Source organism: Ahaetulla prasina, chromosome 3 (genome assembly GCF_028640845.1).
Source record: "Ahaetulla prasina isolate Xishuangbanna chromosome 3, ASM2864084v1, whole genome shotgun sequence".
In the NCBI taxonomy this organism is placed as follows: domain Eukaryota; kingdom Metazoa; phylum Chordata; class Lepidosauria; order Squamata; family Colubridae; genus Ahaetulla; species Ahaetulla prasina.
The window spans coordinates 177962423-177984693 of NC_080541.1; the positions used below are offsets into that span (position 1 = coordinate 177962423).

The 22271-nt window shown below is 36.0% G+C and overlaps 1 protein-coding gene and 1 long non-coding RNA gene across 3 annotated transcripts in view; one reads left to right on the forward strand and one right to left on the reverse strand.

Moving 5' to 3' along the window:
• PTPRF (protein tyrosine phosphatase receptor type F) overlaps positions 1-8678 on the reverse strand; it is a 609016-nt gene extending 600338 nt beyond the window's left edge. Inside the window, exon 1 of the mRNA XM_058175103.1 lies at positions 8608-8678. Coding sequence (XP_058031086.1) covers positions 8608-8663 — 56 coding nt within the window. The 5' untranslated portion in view covers positions 8664-8678. The remainder of the gene's footprint in view (positions 1-8607) is intronic.
• LOC131194290 (uncharacterized) overlaps positions 8655-22271 on the forward strand; it is a 34341-nt gene continuing 20724 nt past the window's right edge. Inside the window, exon 1 of one of the 2 annotated variants that reach the window (XR_009154138.1) lies at positions 8655-8772. This is a non-coding gene — a long non-coding RNA (uncharacterized LOC131194290). Of the gene's footprint in view, positions 8773-9761; positions 10597-22271 lie in introns of those variants that run through there. The other variant, XR_009154139.1, reaches the window with a different exon arrangement.

The following is a 22271-nucleotide window of genomic DNA, read 5'->3' on the forward strand; positions in this document are numbered from 1 at the left end:
TTTTAATTTTTAACATGCTAAATATTGGTAAATATAATCCATAAAACAAAAGCTATTTTGGGATTCCAAATTTTTAAAAATGGAAAGCAGTTTCTGACAGAAAAAAAGTTTAAGAAACATTTATCTAATTCATAAATCCCTCATATCTTTGGAGTAGATTCTAAGAAAACCTCAAAATTATAAAGGAAGAGAGAAATCATATCCTAGTCTATTCTGCGCATAAATTATGTTCTGCAGGAAAGGTATTCAATCCAAGTCCTCTTTCTTATTCACCCCCAACATAAATGTCAACTCATATAACCATTTTCAGGGGATACTTCAACTGTTTTTGGAGAGCAACATAAATGGCAGTACATTGTGTAGGCTGGATATGAAATTCTGTAATTTCATTTATACAGGACCTAAAGGAATTGGCTAAACCTTTTACAGGTAGGAAGAATCAAGAGATGTACTCAATATTGGGCATATTGTAAAAACGCTTTAAAATCATTATCAGCAGCAGATGTATTAATTTCAACTTATGAAATAATTTTCCAATCTTATGAGTACTACCTATACATATTGCAAAGTTATAAACAATGGAAGTACTATATATTAGTATTATGGAAGAAGATTCACCCCATCCCCATTCCCACAAAGAACATTTTTCTTTATTTTTATTACAAACCAGTTTACTATGCTAAATAATACAATATAATAGCTTGGTTCCCTAACACTTATATCTTTAGAACAATTTTAAAAGATATTACAGTCTGCATTGTCTTCTGAATATGTTTTTAAAAATCTCCCATGCTATGTAAAAGAAAAAAAATCTCAATATGATAGCAGAATCATCATGCCATTAAATTTTTGGTTCAGAATTTTTGGTTCATATATTTGTGCAAGAACACTTGCACAAATATACAGGCTTCTAAGAACTTGTGCATAAATTATGCAATATGCAATTTTAAATACATACAATTTCAAGTTAAATTGTCAAACTATTTTGTTTTTCAATGTAATTGTTTCATTCTGCATTGTTCGAGAAACACTTATTTTTCTGTTGAATTAGTATTATACAGCAGCATTTTGCCCTATCTTAGATTTAGGTTTTTTATTACTACTTTAGGTGCATAATGGGAATGAAGTAGTTTTAACTCAGCCTGTTCTAAAAAGCACTTTAGAAACCACTGTAAAACTGGAATGGAAGAACAGTTACTCTTATAATGTTTTGACAAGCACAGCACTGCACGATATTTAGCAGTCCAAGACAACCTTGATATGTCTATAAGTTTACAATCCAATTAACGATACGAAATATTATATAGTTTTTTCATAATCATGCAAGCTATATAAAAAGTTCAATCACTACAGTCACATTAATTTCACCGCATTGGAGCAGTTTTCTACTTTTTATATTTTTCAAGAGCAATAGAGGAATCAATTTCTAGGAGGAATCACTGCATTTGTTAACCTCACTAAAAGGCTAAAGCCACACATTAATGCAGAACACAGAACATTTAAATATATTTAAGACTCAAATAAGGTTTTTGATCAACAATAATATATTCCTTATAGAAGCTCTATTAAATCTTTTAGAAATATTTCCTACAAATATAACACTAACATTGAAAAGTGTGTATGTGTGTGTGTGTGTTAAAAAAACCCTAATAATTGTTGGACTTCCAAATACAACCTGATAGGGCCTTGGTGTACTAGATGTAACTGTGACAGAAAAGAAGAAAGTGTGAATAATTTATGTGGCAATACTAAGGGATAGTAGAATAGAAAAAAAAGAATTAGAAAAGATCACACAGTGTCAAGATCTGAAAGTTGAAATTAAAGGATTATGGCATGCACACCACTTAGAAATTCTGGGCATTGACAAAATTTCCATCAGTCAATTGCAAAAAGTCAGGCTGCTTTAATCTGCACACACACTATGTTTGTATATTTTGACACCCAGGGTTTTTGGGAAGAACCTGATGCAAATGAAGGGCTATATTAGCTAAAGAACTGGCAGCTGTGATTTCACATTGTTATGAAGAGTTGATAAAATAAATGGAAATACTAAATTTATAAAATCTAAACACTCTAATTTTCCCCCCAAAAAATCCTACCCTACTTGGAACTATCTCTATTCTCAGATGCTACTTTAATACAAGTAATCCTCAATTTATGACCACAATTGAGCCCAACATTTCTGTTGCTAAGTGAAACATATAAGTGATTTTTCTCCATTTTACAATCTTGCTTGCCACACTTAAGTGAATCACACAGTTGTTAAGTTTGTAACACATTGTTAAGTGAATCTGGTTTCCCTATTGACTTTGCTTGTCAGAAGGTCACAAAAGGGGATCATATGACCCTAGGACTCTCCAACTGTCAAAAATATGACTCAATTGCCAAGTGTCCAAATTTTGATCACATGACGAGGATGGTTATAAGTGTGAAAAAATGGTCGTTGTAACTTTGTAACATTGTAACTTTAAAGAGTCACTAAATGAACTGTTGTAATTCAAAGACTACCTGTAATTCTTAAGTCTTTGGTTAGGACTTAATTTATTAAGTTTCCATCTGTGTTAGACTGTGATTCTAACAGTAGTTTACCCATACATAACTATAATAATAGTATTGTAAGAACTGTAGGGTATTTTTTTTAGCAATATTGCATTCATAACCTCCATCTCTGTTATATTTAGGTATATACCTGTATATTCCGAAGACAATGGAGAACTTGGTCTTTAAGGTATTAATAACTTAAAGTTATATTGTATGTGGATTTGTAAAGACCAACTTAATCTTTTTATATAAGCAATTATGCTACTAAACCAGTATTATGCAAACACAGAAAAATATAGTTTAGTTGCTCTAAACCATGGTATGTTTAACAGTGATTCATGCAATAAATGGTTAGGCTACAAAAAGTCAAAACCAAACAAACCATATTATTATTAGAGAGGATGTACTGAACTGATATGTATTGCTGTAATTTTATATGAATTTTGCTAAAATATATGGTTACAATATTTTATATATAAAATAAAACAAACAATATTAATGGCTTAAAGACCAAGTATTTCTTTTGTTACCACTTTTCTTCTTTGGAGATAAAAATTCAACAACTCTCAGTCTAAAAGGCACAACAAGCACATAAGGATGAAAATAACCCAAGTCTCCTCTCAATAAGAATCAAGGGCATCAATCCAGAAATGTTTTTTTTTATCAAAATATTTGGAAAATAATTTGCTTTTCTTTTACTGTTTCTGCCAAAAGTCACAGTGAAATCAGAGATAAGCAACACATAAACAGCAGAAAAGTGGAAAGTATTATTTTTAATTAAGCTGTATTATAAAAATCATTAAATAAAATAGGCCCATATTAATATGAAATGGACTTTTGCATCCCAAAAACCCCTTTGGATAACACCAATCATATACATATAGATCCATGAGAGAAGCCTGAGGTGGGATTGACATTGTATGGTTATTTTTTGACTATACTTTGTTTTAACATTTTGCTTTGAAAAAAGAGTTTTCCAGGAAAGGAATTGGCTTCCCAAATACCCTAAGTCAGATGAGAATGAAGCACTTATTTTCTTTATTCATATGAAAATCCAAAAAGTAATTCAGTCAATAAAATAAAAATATAAAGCTTATATAATATTAGACCTAAAATTAAGCAATGACCTAACACACGTTGTATTTGTGTAATCAGGACATTCTGCCCTTCGTGATAAACATCAACAATATTCCATGTAATAACTGCTTTTGCACAAGAAAAGGTAATACAAGTTTATTCTATAATTAAAATTACAGATCTGAAAAGTTCTATCCCAATTATCTTTGCATCATAAAAATCAGATATATGTGTCCAGCATTGCCCTATATACTGTTGTCTAATTATTCTATCAGAATATAGCACTGCTGCCTCTAGCATAACATGGGCTATCTTGTGTGAACATTCAAAGCATAGTATAACCCCAAAAAATATCAATCCTCACTAATATGTCATTGAGAGCTGAAATTATAGAACTAAAACACATCATACGCATTATATATTTAAAACCAAACACAACTTTTTATTTTCTTGAGATTATTCTTCAGCAGCTGTGGGAGACAGCCATTGATCCCTAGAAAAGATTTAAGATGTTTTAAGAAGTTACTAGTAAATGCTTCATGGGATACTCATGCTCTTCCTAGCACCATTTCCCCTTTAAATCAAAAATGCTGTACGGTATTACTCAGACTTCTCTAAGCAGAAAATTCTACCCTTCATGATAAACAGTAAATTGATATAATAAAAACAATTATATATGTAATAAGTACATGATAAGCCTATATAAACATTAAATTTAAAACCAAAAGTAGTGTACCGCACAATTAATTTGGTATAACTCAAATCATTCACACTGACATATATATTTTTCGGACTATAAGATACACTTCCCCCCCCCCCGCCAAAAGTGGGTGGAAATGTCTGTGCATCTTATAGAGCGAACGTTGCCGAAGCCCTACCCACCCACTGGTCCCCACCCTTCGGCTTCTGCCTCCCAGCAATTTGTCTCCTTGCAGCAAACAACAAACAGCCTAGTCAGCTTCAGCACAGCCTGATTTAGCACAAGCAGCTAATTGGCGGTTGGATCAGCCTCCCGGACTACCGACGATCAGCTGTTCCAGGCTGTGAGGATCGCCGCTGCTGCCTGCCCCATTTTCAGCCTCTGTGCGCCCCATTTTTGGCATCCATGCATTCCGTTTTTGACTGGAAAAACAGGCTGTGTAGAGGCTGAAAATGGGGAAGGCGGAGGCAGCCGAAAATGGGGCAGGCAGAGGCAGCAATAGGCAACGGTGTTGGGCAATGGCGATCCCCGCAGCCTGGAACAGCTGATTATCAGTATTCCGGGAGGCTGTCAGCTGCTCATACTAAATCAAGTGGTGCTGAAGATGACCAGGCTGTTTGTTGTTTGCTGCAAGGAGGCAAATTACTGGGAGGCAAAGGCAGGTTTTTTTCTTCTTAGTTTTCCTCCCCAAAAGCTAGCTGCATCTTATAGTCCAGAGTGTCTTATAGGCCAAAAAATATGGTAGTTCTTAATAGAAAGGGGTTGCAGCTTGTCCAGCCCAAAGATTTCTATATATACAAAATACCACCCCAATGGTGTATGACACCATAGGGAGTTTGGCATAATTATTCCATCTAACTCAGAATAGATAGAAATAAATAGGCCTCTGCATCTCAAAGCAACAGACAACTCGCATCCAAGCCCATATGTCCAAAAGACAATCCTGAATGTGACAGGAATGCAGATTAGCAAGCCTGCATGACAAGCCCAAAACACAATTTTTATATTGGGTTAGCATCCATTACATTACATGCTCTTCAAATAATACTGTTATATCAAATTAGAGGTTATCTTGAAGGGCACAGTGTCCTCATTAGAAAGATTTAGGATAAGCATTAGTTCTATAATTAATTTCAGGCCCAATGTTATATATAAGGTTTAAATTCATTTTACTGATTAAGTTGTCTTGAATTTTCATGCAAATGTGGAACTGGAAATTAGTAAAAAGCCTTAGTCTCCTCAAAATTTATGGATTAAAAACAAGCAAGAATTTAAATGTAACTATACTATTTTACAACTTACTTTAAGTACAAGGATGGCTATAATGATGATACATTACATTTATTTCTTACTAAACAATGAATTTGTCAGTTGCATTTTTGAACATAAGAACTACGTACGTATATGACAACTTGGCAAAGTAATAAGTCAAAGATTAAAGTACACTGACAGCAATATAAACCATTGTGATATAAGTATTGAGATAGTAAGTTATATGTAGCTTTTCATATAATTTTTATAATGAAGTCACACTCCAAGATTCCATTGATTAGGGGAAGTAAGGAGAACTACTCAACAACACTGGCAATCCAGTAAACATCTCCTTTGTGGAGATGGCATATATAATGATATTGACATAAACAAAAGGTTATCTATCTTTGTAGAAGCTCCACATAAAAAATAACTTAAACCATGTTCATAGTTTCTTATTCCTTTGAATAAGACTTCAATGGGATACATTCCTGTTGAATAAGATGTTATTTGTTCATTTCTTTACCAAGATGACCTTAACTCAGATGTATATTAGGTAGGCACTCATAATTTCATCTGAAATAAGCAAGAATTGCATCCAAGAAATCAGACAACTTTTAAAAAGTTATAGACACCCTTCTGGCCAAAGCCATTATTCATTTAGACATGCTAACTGAGGGCTATATTGGACGAGCAAAGTTTTTATTTCTCTTCCATATATAGGAAGGCAGACACAGCCCAACATATGGAAACTATAATATCATTTTCTTTTGTCTTCTGAAAGTCTATTTGGTAAGGGGGCAGAGCAATGGAAAAATACCAAAAGAATGAGCATCGATTAACAAACCACCTCTTCAACTTTTTATCTATAAGAATGAGTTAGCCATATTCAAAATCCTGCAAATACTAAAGCAGCTAATTTCTCAACTAATCATTTCATATTGAACAAGTGCAATTTAGGAATAATTTCCAGTTATTAGTACAAAAGAAAGGCCCATAATTTGAAGCTAACAATAATAACACTGAGGGAAAGGGGAGAACAGTAGTGAAAAGTCCAACAAATTTGGTTATGGTCACATAGTACTAGACTGAATGCGAGCTTTGAGGCAACTGGATTCCTTAATTCTTTATGTCTCCATCCATCTGACCTGATTTTCACTTAGCTATAGTAGTGGATATCTGTACTCCAAAAGAAACAACATAGATCCTACAAACCAATTCAAATGACAAATGGATAGTTTGATAGACAATATACAAAATTAGGATGCACTGTCAATGTTTCAGTACAGTAGTAATTGATATAAATCACTGGAAATTGCAGTATTAAAGTTCCATGCACAAATGCTTTAAGAATTTAAAAATCAATATTCAGACTGCATTTTCAAGGTGATAAATTATTTTATGGAAATGGTAAAAATAAGAATGCATCTCTTGTGTTAAATAAATTCAAACAGTATTATAGTTATACTACCTTGCATAATAGTGAAGTAAAAAATCATGACAATGATTCTGTAATCCAAGTTACCCCTATGTAAACCTAATATTGGAGAAAAAAATTAACAAGTGGGACACTGTGAATATTATAGTTCTTTCATTCCTGATATTCAGAACTCCTCTTGGGATTTCATACAATCTACTAGTCATTCTTCAGTTAAAAAGAAACCAACAAGTTGAGTGGGAGCTGGTTGACAAAGTGCCTACACTATTTGCATTTTAAAAGGGTTCTTTCCTTCTCATCTAAAGTACTTCTGCCAGTCCAACAGGGGGCAAAAGTTTAGATCTTGCATACAAACATAACCCTCTCCCAGGACAAATGACAAAATAGAATTTAAGGTGGCAGAATGCTCTATCACCTAATTCCAAGAGGGAATCTTCCACTGTTTAATTCTATATTAAAATTCTGAGGAATGCAAACGCTGTTTTGTCCACAACACCCTGGAATGCAGAGAAACTTCAGTTCATATTTAACATTCACTACAAAAAGCTATTTAAATGCTGTTAAAAGAACAGAAAACTATTTTTTTGTCGAAAAAGATATTTTAAGAAGTCAGTATTCCAAAAACAAAACATGTAATGCTAAGAGCACCCAAAGCTCTCCATGATTTTTATGCAGCCTTTATTTTGAAGAAAATAAAATGATGAATGCTAACAGCTAAATATCAGAACAAAAACATTTATGAGTTAGTTTGGTAATCATCCTTTTTATTTAAAAGTGCAAACTCCGAAGCAAGAAAGCACTACTCTAAAGCTGTCTGGAAGTGCAAAACCACAAATCTGTCTGTTGAAAGCCCCAAAAACTCATTGTTTCTCTCAATCCTTTCCAATGCGCATACATGCATAAATAAATAAAGCACACATGCATAAATAAATACGTAAGTATTTAACTCAGCTCCTGGGTTGCGGATTGAAAAAAGCTGGCATTAGGAAAGCATTTGGTCTGCGGGTTACTGTTGCAGGGGTATTACTATTTCTCTTTTCCAGACTATATTGTAAACCTGGGAGAAATCCAAAGATTTTGTTTCTGAACGTTTGTCTCAGGGTGGAGAAGCAGGCAAGGCAGCATTCCTAGCCGTGAGAGTCTTAAGCACCGCAGGTGAAGTCAGCAGATCTTTTCAAACCGCCATGGGGTGGGGGGGGGGGGATGGATATATACCCGGAGAACGATTTTCTTACAGACTTCGTTGACAATTCGTATATTATGTGGTGCGGAGGGAAAGGTCACCAGGCCATTTTCATTAATAAGGAAACCGTATTTCCAGGCAATATGAACATTCGGACACTTGATGCATCTCCTTTGATTCCTTCAGGTTTTAGGGAAATCCTTTATTTAAAAAAAAAAAAGAACACTCCGTGGACGCGCAATCGGGAAGAATCTCCCCAACCTTTAAACTGGATTTTTTAAAAAATAAATAAATAAAAATATTCGCAACCGTCTGGTTACAAAACAGGAGGCGGCGGATTGTGCCCTACCGTATCCTAAAACATACATCCCGAGCACAAATCACAGAAAAGAGAGAAGTCGAGAAAATGCAAATTACCCTCTTCGTGCAACAGTTCCCAAACAGTCACGCCAACACAATACAGCGCAGCGCATAAAAAAGCAGCCCAGAGGTGGTGCAGGTGGAAAAGAGGAAGACGGGGAAACGGCCCACAATTGGATTCCGGAATAAAAAGAAAGAAATCGACCGAAATGCCGCCAGCAGGTGAGAAGAGGAGGGCGGGTCGCGAGGAACATTCCACTCACCCACCACCACCACCCAGAACTCCACATTCCGAGAGTAATCGAATGCGAAAGACACCCCTCACACACACACACACACACACACACACACACACCCGAGCGAGGGCGAGTTCCCGCCGCTGAGAAGATTCCCCGGAGGACATTGGGTGGGGGGGAGGCTGCCTTCTGCGGAAAGCGGCGGAATGACCAGGAGAACTCTCCAGTGGGAAACCCCTACACGACGCGATGGGACAAGTTGAACGTGGCAAGCGGGGCTTTTAAAGCCACGGGAGAAGCCAGCCTTTCCTACTACGCTCAACAGGCAGCGAGCGAGCGAGCGGGGAAGAAGGCGAGACATTACTCACCACGCGCGCCCAGAGCGCCGCCACCCGCATGCTGCTTTCGCTCCGACCCGCTAACGAGTCTCGGGCTCCGCCACCGTCTCTCCGCACGTAGATAAGACGCCGGCCGTTCGCGGAGCCCTCCGATCGGTTCGCACGCGCTACTCTCTCCGTGCGCGCGCGGGAACACGCATCCCGCGCGCCGCCGACCGCCCGGGGAGTTGCTAGCGCAGCTAAGCCGCTTCAACTAGGCCCGCGCTGCGCGCGCCCGACGCTAACTAGCCCGCCTGCCCGCCAAGCGTTACCTTGCACCCGCCTGCCGACCCCTCCTACTACTCGCGCGCCGCTCCTCCCGCTTTCTTCGGGCTGCCGCTCCGTTTGCTCTTCGTGCTCTCCCCACCACCACCACCACCACCACCCGCGGCGTCACATTCTGCGTGCGTCGCGCACCCGAGAAAGCCCTCTTGGTTCGTTTGTTCTGCCACTCCTCCTCCCTCTCCTGTTCCGCATCCAGGCTTTCTTCGATCCCGCTCCTGGCCAAGGAGTGCTTGTGTGCCCGTGTGCGGCTCTCACCTCCCCCTCCCCCTCCTCTGGAGCGAGACAATTCCCCAGGTAGCCGCCGAGCGCTCACCTCTCGGGGACGGTGCCCGAGGAAGTTCCCCTGGCGCCGCAGGGCTAAGCACGCGCTACTTGGGAGTAAGACCAGTTTAAAAGGAGTGGGAAAGGTTTCCCGGTAAAGCGCCTTAAAATGCCATCGGGATCCTGGCTTCCGTGAATTGAACTGAGGCACAGACACCCCAGGATACAGTTTTCTCTCTCCTGCTCCTCCCCATTTCTCGGTTCCTCCCTCCAAACCTGCTTCCCCCTTTCCCGACGGCCTTTTCATAGACTCGCCACCGTTTAAAACCCATATTCCTTCAAGTTCTGGGTGCCTCTCATCCTCTTTTTCCGCCTTCCCTAACCTATGCAGCCTTCTGTTGCAATCCCCGCAGTACTTCTCCTCTTTCCCCCCCCCCCGCACCACTATCACCCCAGCTTCAACCTTTCGGCTTTATTACGCGCGGCGCCCCTTGAAAACCCCCTCCCTGGTCCTTTCATTCGCCCGTGGCTGTTGCAGGGAGGATATTTACACGCCGAAGGACACACAGGGCTCTCACAACAGCCAGCTTGTTTGCACTCTTTTGTGTGACTGGCAATGTGCGGGCTTCGTTTCTCCACCCTCGAAATGGTTCACTCCCCTTTCCATTGAAGCATGCGGTTTTCAGCAACAATAGGTGCGAACTTGCTTTGAGGCCGGAGGGCTAAAGGTTAGTGCCCAGCTACCTCCTGCAGGTATCTTAGCAGGAGTTCATAGCTCCTCCTCCGCCTTCAAACCGCAGATGGAGGTGGGGCTGCATTTTTATTGGTGCCTGAACGCCCCGCCTGCAGAATCTCTTCCAGCCCCAACAGGTAACCAGGTAGACAAGGTAGGCACTCTCTTATTGATGATTCTGAAAATGATGTTTCTCTCCAAACAGTTGGTCGGTTTTGATTAGCTTGCTCTTAGTACATCTTACCTTGCCCAAAAATGTGGAGTTCTTAACACTATGCAAATAAATACTTCTAACTATCTACCATTGTCTAAAATTGTGCATTTAACCAAGTCTTTACAATTCTGACTTCTTTCAGTTATGTTGTGCTTGTTGGAGCATGTTGCCTAGCCTTGAGGCCAAAAGATGCTGCAGGCAATCACTTAACTGCTACTTAACTTCTTTGAAATGAAGAAACTAATGCAACAAGAAAGGAGAGGTAGACAGAAACAAGGAGTAACAATCTAAATTAAGTGAAGCAGTTCCATTTCATTCCAATATACTGGCAAGCCCTTCATTCATCCACAGTGTCAGGATAACTGAGCTGGTCTTCTGTATTTGTCCACTGCTGAAGTTAGGAGAGCAGAATGCTTTTGAAACATCCACTCAGAACAAAGCAACAATGGCAATGTCTCGGCACCCATAGCAACCTTACTGATTCACTACAAATTGTAAGAGGAGAAATGTGCAAGACTTAATGAGTTGTAACAGTCACATCCATTGAAACTCTGATGAGAGTAAAAAACAATAACATTGTTTTATGTATAGATTCTTGTGGAATGTATGCATACGTTATACCAGGTTAGAAAAATATAGTCCATATTGGACATTGTCTACTGAGACATATTCTACTGTTGTCATAGTGTGATTAGTATAATGAAATCATGTTCCATCACAGTATAGTAGATAGAAAAATATATGCAGTCTTGCAGTCCTGAGCTTGTTTTGGATGGGTTGTTGAAAATATCGTGTAGTGTGGAATTGCTACGAAAGAAGTTAAATTCGGCATTATTAGCAAGAAAAAAAAATATAGCTGCCAATATCAAAAAAACCTGTATAGGGAACTACAGTATGATATTTAAAATACACTATACAATTCTAATTACTACATGTCAAAGTGAATATTTTAAAGAAAAAATAATCAAGTTTAACTTGTTATGAGAGAAAATTACATTTGTGGCTCTTTAACTAGAAAAATGTGTAAGAATGGAAACTATGTATGGTACAGACAAAAATGGAGGAGGAGAAACTTTATTTCCTCTCTCATACTAGAATTAGAGTGGTCTGAGGTTTAGGATAGAATAGAATAGAATAACAGTGTTGGAAAGGACTTTAGAGATCTTCTAGTCCAACCCCCTGCTTAAGCAGGAAATTCTACACCACTTCAGACAAATGGTTATCCAACATCTTCTTAAAAACTTCCAGTGTTGGAGCATTCACAACTTCTGCAGGCAAGTTATTCTACTGATTAATTGTTCTAACTGTCAGGAAATTTCTCCTTAGTTCTAAGTTGCTTATCTTCTTGATTAGTTTCCACCCATTGCTTCTTATCCTGCCCTCAGGTGTTTTGGAGAATAGCTTGACTCCCTCTTCTTTGTGGCAGCCCCTGAGATATTGGAACACTGCTATCATGTCTCCCCTAGTCCTTCTTTTCATTAAATTAGACATACCCAGTTCCTGCAACCGTTCTTCATATGTTTTAGCCTCCAGTCCCCTAATCATCTTTGTTGCTCTTCTCTGCACTCTTTCTAGAGTCTCCACATCTTTTTTACATCGTGGCGACCAAAACTGGATGCAGTATTCCAAGTGTGGCCTTACCAAGGCATTATAAAGTGGTATTAACACTTCATTTTATCTTGATTCTATCCTCTGTTTATATAGCCTAGAACAGTGGTAGTCAACCTGGTCCCTACTGCCCACTAGTGGGCATTCCAGCTTTCATGGTGGGCGGTAGCAGTTTTGTCCAATACTGAAGCACTTTCCTTTTTTTTTTAATTTAATTGACTTTTTTAAAAAAAATTCATAGCATTATTTAAAACATTTTCATTAGGTTTTCATAAAATTCCCTGTGACAATTTAAATTTCTGAAAATATACTATTTGTATCACCTGTGCATAAATTTAGTTCACATTACGTAAGTGAAACTAAATGGTAAGTAATTATTATTATATGCTTTAACTTGCTGTAACTCTGCTTTATAAATTTTATAAAGTTACTTCCCTAATTTATAAATCAGCATTACGGTGGAACCGGTGGGCAGTTAGAAAATTTTACTACTAACAGAGATACAAAAGTGGGCGGTAGGTATAAAAAGGTTGACTACCCCGGCCTAGAACTGTGTTGGCCTTTTTTGGTAGCTGCTGTACACTGCTGGCTCATATTTAAATGGTTGTCCACTAGGACTCCAGGATCTCTCTCATAGTTACTACTATTGAGCCAAGTACCATATACGGTTCCTGTGCATTTTGTTTTTCTTGCCTAAATGTAGAACCTTATTTTTTCACCATTGAATTTCATTTTGTTAGATAGCGTCCAATGTTCAAGTCTGTCAAGATCCTTCAGTATCTTAAGCCTATCTTCTGGAGTGTTGGCTATTCCCATCAGGATAATCGTAGTGAAATAATTCTTAATAGTACAGTGATGATTGATAACTTGAATAGCTTTAAAACAGAATTAGACAGATCAGTGGGAAAAACTGTTAGTGTCTGTCCAGTATTAAAGGCAGTAAATGAACATAGTTTGCTGGAAAACGAGCAAAAGGCAGCAAAGAAAAACCATTTCCACTTGTAATGAGAATGAGACGAGTGCCCCCTCTTATTGACCAAATTGTCCTCATCTAAAATAAGGTGTGTGTGTGTGTGTGTGTGTGTGTGTGTGTGTGTGTGTGTGTGTGTAAAAATCAATCCGTCATCTGGACTATAGTTTGAGGATCTGTAATGTAACCTATAATCTTGCTTCATGGATCTGGTCATTGCATAAATGGAAAATAAAAATATTGCTTTGAACTTTAAGACAATAGAGGCATAGCATGTCAGAGTTGCTATTTATGTATTAAACTAAATATCAAATTCAATTGTCTGGAATTTTTGTATGGTACAAAGATGTGTGTGTGTGTACACATGTATGTATGTTACGTTTTATTTGCTATTTTTAACACTGTGAACACTAATTCATTGTAACATGTTTTAAAACAGCAAAATGCTGTTTTGTTTTAACTAATTTTTCATTATTATTTGTTTGGTTTATTGTATATAGCATTTATACTCTGCCTTTCTACTACAAAAGCTTGTATGAAGTAGCTAACAATAAAATAGAAAAAAAATTAGAAAAAGATCTTTCTAGGCTTTTCTTCTGTATAACTGGTACTTGTACTTAATGTGTGAATATTAACCCAAGATATTTATTGTTGATTTGCTTTAATAGATAAGCTAAATAGCACAAAGTATTATAGTTTTGGTTAGAACTTTGTTTATTACAGTGGAATTATGATGGTTAATATTTTTATTACCATTAATTGCAAAAAGTATTAGAATTTGCTTTGTAGTTTGTTTTTTTCTCCTTCCACATTGATTGTAGATAGAGGAAGCTGGGCATAATATGAGTGAAATTACACTTCTTTACAAACAGGTCAACATTTTGCTTAGTGAATTGCAAAACACCAATTATTAATTCACGAGGCCACTGTAATCATACAGTCTTTAAGCAATTAATGACAGTATACTTCTGTAAAATTGCTCATATTTGCAATCTCTGAGAATTTGGAAAAATAGTATATAACAATTAAGGCCTTATGATCTCTTAAACTCATAAACTCCCTCACATCCAGGACATAAACTGTTTCAACTCCTACCCTCAAAACGACGCTATAGAGCACTGCACATCAGAACAACTAGACACAAGAACAGTTTTTTCCCGAAGGCCATCACTCTGCTAAACAAATATTTCCCTCAACACTGTCAAACTATGGACTAAATCTGTACTACTATTAATCTTCTCATTGTTCCCATCACCAATCTCTTTCCACTTATGACTATATGACTGTAACTTTGTTGCTGGCAATCCTTATGATTTATATTGATATATTGACCATCATTTGTGTTGTAAATGTTGTACCTTGATGAACGTATCTTTTCTTTTATGTACACTGAGAGCATATGCACCAAGAAAAATTCCTTGTGTGTCCAATCACACTTGGCCAATAAAAAATTCTATTCTATTCTATTCTATTCTATTCTATTCTATTCTATTCTATTCTATTCTATTCTATTCTATTCTATTCTATTCTATTCTATTCTATTCTATTCTAAATAAGATTTCCAGTCTTTTTCCATGCTGTTCTAATACTGATATAACATCTTTACTGAGAAGATTGATTCTTCTGACAAAGCCAACTATAAATGTTTTTAAGACTAATCGGCTGTGAATAGTAGACATTCTTGCATATTCTGAGTCTTAATGGCCTAAAGTGGCCTTCATGAAGTTTTTCTTGAAGCTTTCTTATCACATCTTAGCTGGAAAAACAATGCTGTTAACTTTAGATAATTAGGTCTTAGGATGATGTAAGTCTTCCCCTCTCTGCAACTATTTTATTGAAGCAAATATTTGGAAATACTTTACCTCAGAAAGTTATTCTCTTGAAAAATGTCTTTTTCCATAATCAGTTTCAGTGTATTATCTGTTCAGTATCATTGTTTAATCTGTACTTTTTCATGAACCTGTAAATTGTTTTAAACTTATGAAAATGCAGATTTTGAAATCTCTGAAGTCAGTCACAAAAATATTGTAAATTATATGTGGGCTTCTTCCATACATGGAATTATTAAAAATCAGGAAGTAGAGAAGAATAAATAATAGAATACTCTTGCAGTAACTAGGAAACTAGCATGGATTCTCCATAAGATAAATTTGGGGATTGGGAGTTTCCAATTCAGAGTTGAATGAACAACCAGGTTTGTGGAAGACATGAAAAAAATAAAGTACTAAGTAATGGCCAGTCATTTTGTAGAAAGTTGAAGGTATTTGTAGCTCTGGATAAAAAGTAGTAACATTATATATATGTGAAGAAACTAATTACAAATAGATTTTGAAGTGCACAACACTATAAGTCATCATTTCTAAAAGTTTAAGTGAGTTTAGATCAGAGAATTTTGGTGGATCTGAAAATAAAGTATCTGCTTTTACAAATGCTCTTTATTTATCATGAAGGTAATCATCACCATAATTTATTTTATTTATATGCTTCCTGACTCTCAACAACTCTGGGCAGCTCACAATAATAGAATTTATTATGTGGAGGAAAAGACTAGGATGGATCATTAGTAACCAGTTTAAATCTTTGCAATTTATCAGGAGGATTGGAATGGCATTTATTTATTCATTATATTTATATAGCTACCACTTTCCCAAACAGGACTCTGGGCAATGTGCAATAAAAACAGACCATAAAAAACAAAATTATGCTACAATAAAAACTATTATAAAATAATAAAAAAATCAATTACAAAGACTAAGAGGGAGCATTTTGATATTATGTACAGTTGTGTATTTTATCAGTTCCCCATTTCTCTGAGATCCCGAAGCCACTTTTATTTTTATTTTTATTTATTAATTTTTATGTCACCCATCATGTTAAGGAATTTCCAGAAGATGGCAGAAATGGGGCTAATCTTATTTCATACCATCAAGGTACTTTAAGAACTTTGTATATATTTACTGAATTTGATATATATTCAGTATTCACAAATATATATTCAACTGATATTGCATATGCAAGAATACTCTTGGATTCCTTTTAGAAAAGATTCTTATTTCTGCAGAAGTATTATTAAGTTGTGGGGATTTGTTTCAAACTGCAAAATAATTTTATATTTCAAAAATAAATGAAACAGAATTTAATTTGACTTGGAAGTAATTTCTAGACTACAATTTTATAAATAAGATAATCTTTATTATCATTTTTTACTGCGAGCACACTAGCACACATTAAAAATGATATTTTTTTTGCCTGCTCTCAAAAGAAATTATATAGCTACCCATACATAACAAACATATACATATACATACATACACGTGTGTGTGTGTAAAAAGGTGCTATCAGTCTATTCCTCATCTGAAATATAAGTTTCTCTTAACGTAAAAACTTAATGTCCTATTTTTATAAAATCTGTTAAACCAGAGTAAGTCTTCAGTAGCTTCGATAGAATTTACTGTAACTTCTAATCTTATAACCAAATAATGTAATTCAGTGATATTTGTAAATTCCTTGTTTATTCACTTGTTTTATTTTTATTTATTTATTTTTATTTAATAACTTTATTTTTTCCCTCTTCTAAAAATATAATACAAAATTCTGAAACAACTATTTGCATTTTGACAATGCGGTTTGCTTGTGGCCTTGCTGAAAGTGGCAAAATTGATGAACAGAAGAGAGATTTAATGTAATTACTACTTAATCTACAATTTCAATACAATGAAATATTTATTTATTTATTATTTATTTATTTTATTAGATTTATAAACCGCCCTTCTCCCGAAGGACTCAGGGCGGTGTACAGCCAAAATAAAAAGAAACAATGTACAGTTAAAATAAAATTTAAAAACTTATTATACAGTGTGGCCAAAATTAAAATAGTTAAGAATCTAAAAACCCCAATTAAAACCAGAGAGAAGTTTAAAATTTAAAACTAAACAATTTAAGAAAGCCCCGCACGCACAAACAGATATGTTTTCAGTTCGCGGCGGAAGGTCCGAAGGTCAGGTATTTGACCTAAACCAGGGGGAAGTTCATTCCAAAATATTAAGTTATTGAGCAGACAAGCGATTGACGCATACGCACACACAATTTTTGTAATAATTGCCCTTCTAAAAAAAGATATTGTATTTTTGGTGGTGCTAGCCAAACAGGTAAAAACCCATCTTTAGTGTAGAAGCTTCATTATGTAGAACATTCCCCCCAGGTAAGTTTTTACCTAGCTGTACATACAGTGTGGTCTTACTGGCCAATTGTGTTCCTTAACAGGTATGTCTCCTGATAAAACCCAGGATGTTTGCAAGCTGTGGGTCAAGACTCTTTAACTGCAGAACACAATCAAGGAAAAAAAGAACTGCAGGAAAAAAAATTGCTACCAACCTGCCTTCCATTGAGGACCTGTATACTGCACAAGTCAAAAAGTGGGCTGTGAAAATATTTACAGACCCCTCGCATCTTGGACATAAACTGTTTCAACTCCTACCCTCAAAACGACTCTATAGAGCCCTGTACACCAGAACAACTAGACAGAAGAACAGTTTTTTCCCCAAACGCCATCACTCTGCTAAACAAATAATTCCCTCAACACTGTCAAACTATTTACTAAATCTGCATTACTATTAATCTTCTCATCGTTCCCATCACCCATCTCCTTCCACTTATGACTGTATGACTATAACTTTGTTGTTTGTATTCTTACGATTTATATTGATATTGATTGTTTCCTGATTGCTTATTTGTACCCTATGACACTTATGACAATTAAGTGTTGTAAGTGTTTACCTTGATGACGTATCTTTTATGTACACTGAGAGCATATGCACCAAGACAAATCCCTTGTGTGTCCAATCACACTTGGCCAATAAAAAATTCTATACTATTCTATTCTATTCAGTGTGGTCTTACTGGCCAATTGTTTTCCATAACAGGAATGTCTCCTGATAAAACCCAGGATGTTTGCAAGCTGTGGGTCAAGATTCTTAAATTCAGAACACAATCAAGGAAGAATGACTCATGTAGAATTTTCTTAATGCATTTTAAGGCCAGGAATTAGATGTTACACCACAGATTCTTGAGAACTGAGAGGAGAACCTCCAGCCCACCCATATTACTGAGTTCATTAAGGCAGAGTCTCCTGGAGCATTTGACTTTCCCCCCCCCAGGCTATTTGTATGACTGGCTACAAATCCATTTCTTTGATAAGTCAGTAGCAACCTCTCCCATCTGCTGATTGATTGTGTCTAAAGATTCTTCTCTTTCTCTCAGGCTCAGCACAATATCTCACACTCTTTTTTGCTGCTGTGATATCCAAAGAACCCGGTGACACAGTCACTTAGCACGGATCTCTATCATATTGGTCTCTATCAGAAGAGGCAATGTGATCTTTCTGTTTACAGTTACTTTGTTTAGCAACTGAATGTGAAGGATCTGGTATATGTTTGACCATAATGAAAGAGGCATTGTGCCATTATTGCTCATTAATTGGTGCCTATGCTACAAAGATAGTGTACGAGAGTAGCAGCAATATAACTTGTTATTTTTTAAAAGCATCGGAATTATCAAGAGTGCAGTGTGAAAGTTTGCTAATTGTCAGTGTTTATTAGCTGTTAGTGGAGTTACAGTGACATTAGTTCTGATAAAGCAACATAGTATGGCTATACAATTCTCTTGCATGGTAAATGAATTTCACATTTCCCCCCCTAAATAGAGATCATGTTCATACAGAAAAATAGTGTGTGTGAAGTGGCCCTTCACTAACAGCTGTTCATCTTCCTATTTCCACTAATTAGTTTAGTCCCTACATTTGCACAGCAGCAAATAGAAAACAAGATAATGCCATCTGGATTCTGTCTACTCATTAAAAATGAAGAAAAATACTGTATCTAGGAATCTGGCATTTTAATGGTGATAGAAGTATTATATCTTAATGTCAGTGACACAATAAAACATAAAAGATAAATAGTCTAATGAAGTGGACCTCTTTCATTTAGGGCAAATAGTAAAAGAATCCTGTCAAGCTGAATTAAAATGAAATTGTTATGACATAGGCAACATCACTACATGCATTGCATAAGAATGAAAATGAAGAGGATAGCTACAGGGATCTGCATAAATAAATAAATCTAACACAATGTGGAATTCTTAAATTCTTTCTCTACCCTTCTTAGTAGATGGAAAGTCTCACAAAAGTTCATACTATATTTAGAAGAAAAGACAAATACCAACACTGGCTTCAATTGTCCTAAAGTTGCAGATGAGCCATGATAAGTAACGATTATTATGAATATACATATATATATATATATATATATATCAGCATAAACATTTATCCGTGCTTATGTAATCAGTCTCAAGTGAGCACTGGGCTACATTGTAGTTGATCTTTTCACAATTGGGGAATGAGTCTTCTAACCTGTTTGAGGCTTCAATCTGTTTAGAAGGTGAGAAACTATCTTCACAGAAGTTGTATCCTTTGCTGGATAGTTTTAGAATTTCAGTATTTTTATTTGGTACGTAGTTATATCTAAGTGTGGTATAGGACCTGTTTTTCTCCACAAAAACAAACCTGTGAGCTAGGTTGGACTGAGAGAATGACTATCCAAAGTAATCCACTGGATTTGCATGGCTTAGCAAGAACCACAACTTGGTTCCCCTTGTCCGTAGCCACTACACCACATTGGCTCTTAATGTTTATTTAATGGCACAGGGAGGCTGATGTCCAGATATTTAGAAGTCTTTTAGAAGCAGTTGAAATTTATCGCTTAAGTATTACTGGAAAAATTAAGTACATGTTAAGATGTACTTATTTATTTAGATATCTATCACACGTACTGGGCAGGCAGAATTCTACAAATCTTTCATTTAATGAGTCCATCATCATTTTGATGTACACTATGTTGTTTTTTTCCTTGAACTGCTGAAATGTTTTTTCTGCAACTTTTGCTTCGCCAGTTCTATCACTTTTGTGTCCTGAATTTGTTGCCATACTTTTCAGGGAATTATTATTTTAGCTTAGTTATGTTTCTTTATTCTGTATGTACAAGTTCCAGAGAAACTAGAAATGAGTTTATTTTTAAATAGGTTACATAAATAAGGCTTATAATAATATTACAATACAGCAGATCTAAAATTTCATGTGTTATGTTGATCAGGAAAAGGAACTATAATACTAAAACTATCACTCAAAACAATATCATGTATATTTAGTGCCAGGAAGGCAAGCGTTTGTGCTCTGAAAGATACATCCATGAAATGTTTTTGCAACATTTTTGGAAGCAATTTGTTGTTGCCAGATGCTTTTTCTTATGGCTGAGGAGGAGTAATTGTTCAAAGTTCTCCAGTAGATTTTGTGCCCAAGTCAGGACTGGAAGTCACAGACTCCCTGTTTTTAATCCAGAAACTTTAACCAGTAGAGGTAGTTCTAGTTTAACTCCTCCTCGTTTGACAATCATTTGCAGTTCCAACAGTGATGAATAAGTAACTTTGGAACCAATTCTCCCATATATGACCTTTGCTGGTTGGTAAAGCAAAGCTGAAATAAAATCATAAACATAATTGCAGTTTCAATTAGTGACCACTTTGCTTAATAGTCAAGTTTCCAGTCTCAACTCTGGTTGTTAAATGAGGACTGCCTGTATACCTAACTGACTGCAAATGCTAAAAAAGGGATAGAAATTACTATTAAGTCATCTTGTAATACCAGTTAACAGAATACTCTTAACAAAATTAACCTTAATTATGATATTAAGGAAGATTGTTAACCCATTTTAAATTAGTTTATAAACGTTAATTTGTTTTCTTATTTAGAATTTTTAAGTCTCTGAGCTTTTTCCCCATATTCCACCAAGTCACATTATTTCAAAAAAAGAGAAATTGATTTCCAATTGAGAAAAGGATTTGATAGTGGCAGGAAACCAAGATATTCTTTATAATTCAATTTTCAAAAAAGAAAAATAAGAAATGAACCTCCATGAGAGTACCCAACAGATAGAACACAACATTGCTGTGCAGCAGGAAGGTGAATTGTATGTTCAGCATACAATTGGCATACAAGGTCAATAGAAATACTCATTTGGCTAACTGTAGTGCTTCAAAATAACAAGATCCTTTTTTGAAGTATATCTTCCTGGAGAATTGGAAAAGTGATTACTATGAAATACTCTGATGTTATGTTATGTTAATAACTCTGATGTTATGTTATGTTAAATACTTAAGATAGAAATTTTCACTTTATAAAACAAGTATATTGTTTTCTTAAAGCAAGAGCCAGTTTGGTATAATGGTGAGGGTGCTTGTCTAGAAACTAGGAGACTGTGAGTTCTAGCCCAGTTTAGGCAGAAACACTGGCTGGGTGATCTTGGGAGAGTCACTTTTTCTCAGCCCAACCACTTCACAAGGTTGTTGTTGTGGGAAAAATGGGAGGAGGAAGAATATTGGGTATGTTTGCTGCCTTGAGTTACTTAAACAAGACAGGATGCAGCGGTTTTTTTTCTGGATGCTGAAAAAGCTTTTGATAGATTGGATTGGCAGTTTTTATTTAAAGTAATAGAAAAAAATGCAATTTGGGGATTATTTTATCCATGCAATTAAAGCAATATATCAGAAGCAAACAGCACAAATAATAGTAAATGGTGGGTTAACAGAAACTTTTAAAATTGGGAAAGGGACGAGACAGGGATGTCCCCTGTCTCCATTATTTTTTATTTTAACTTTAGAAATTCTTCTGAATAAAATACGTGGTTCTGATCGAATAAAGGGAATTAGAGTTAAACATCAAGATTACAGATTAAGAGCTTTTGCAGATGACTTGGTTGTTACTGTATCTCAACCAATATACTCAGCTACTGGTTTAAAAGATATAATTGGTCAGTATGACAAAGTATCTGGATTTAAGGTGAATCAGCAAAAGACAAAGATAATAATTAAAAATATGAATATACAACAAAAAGAAGAGTTAGAAAGAACTACAGGTTTTGAAATCGTTAAAAAGGTTAAATATTTAGGAATATATATTACAGCTTCAAATGTTAAATTATACAAAAAT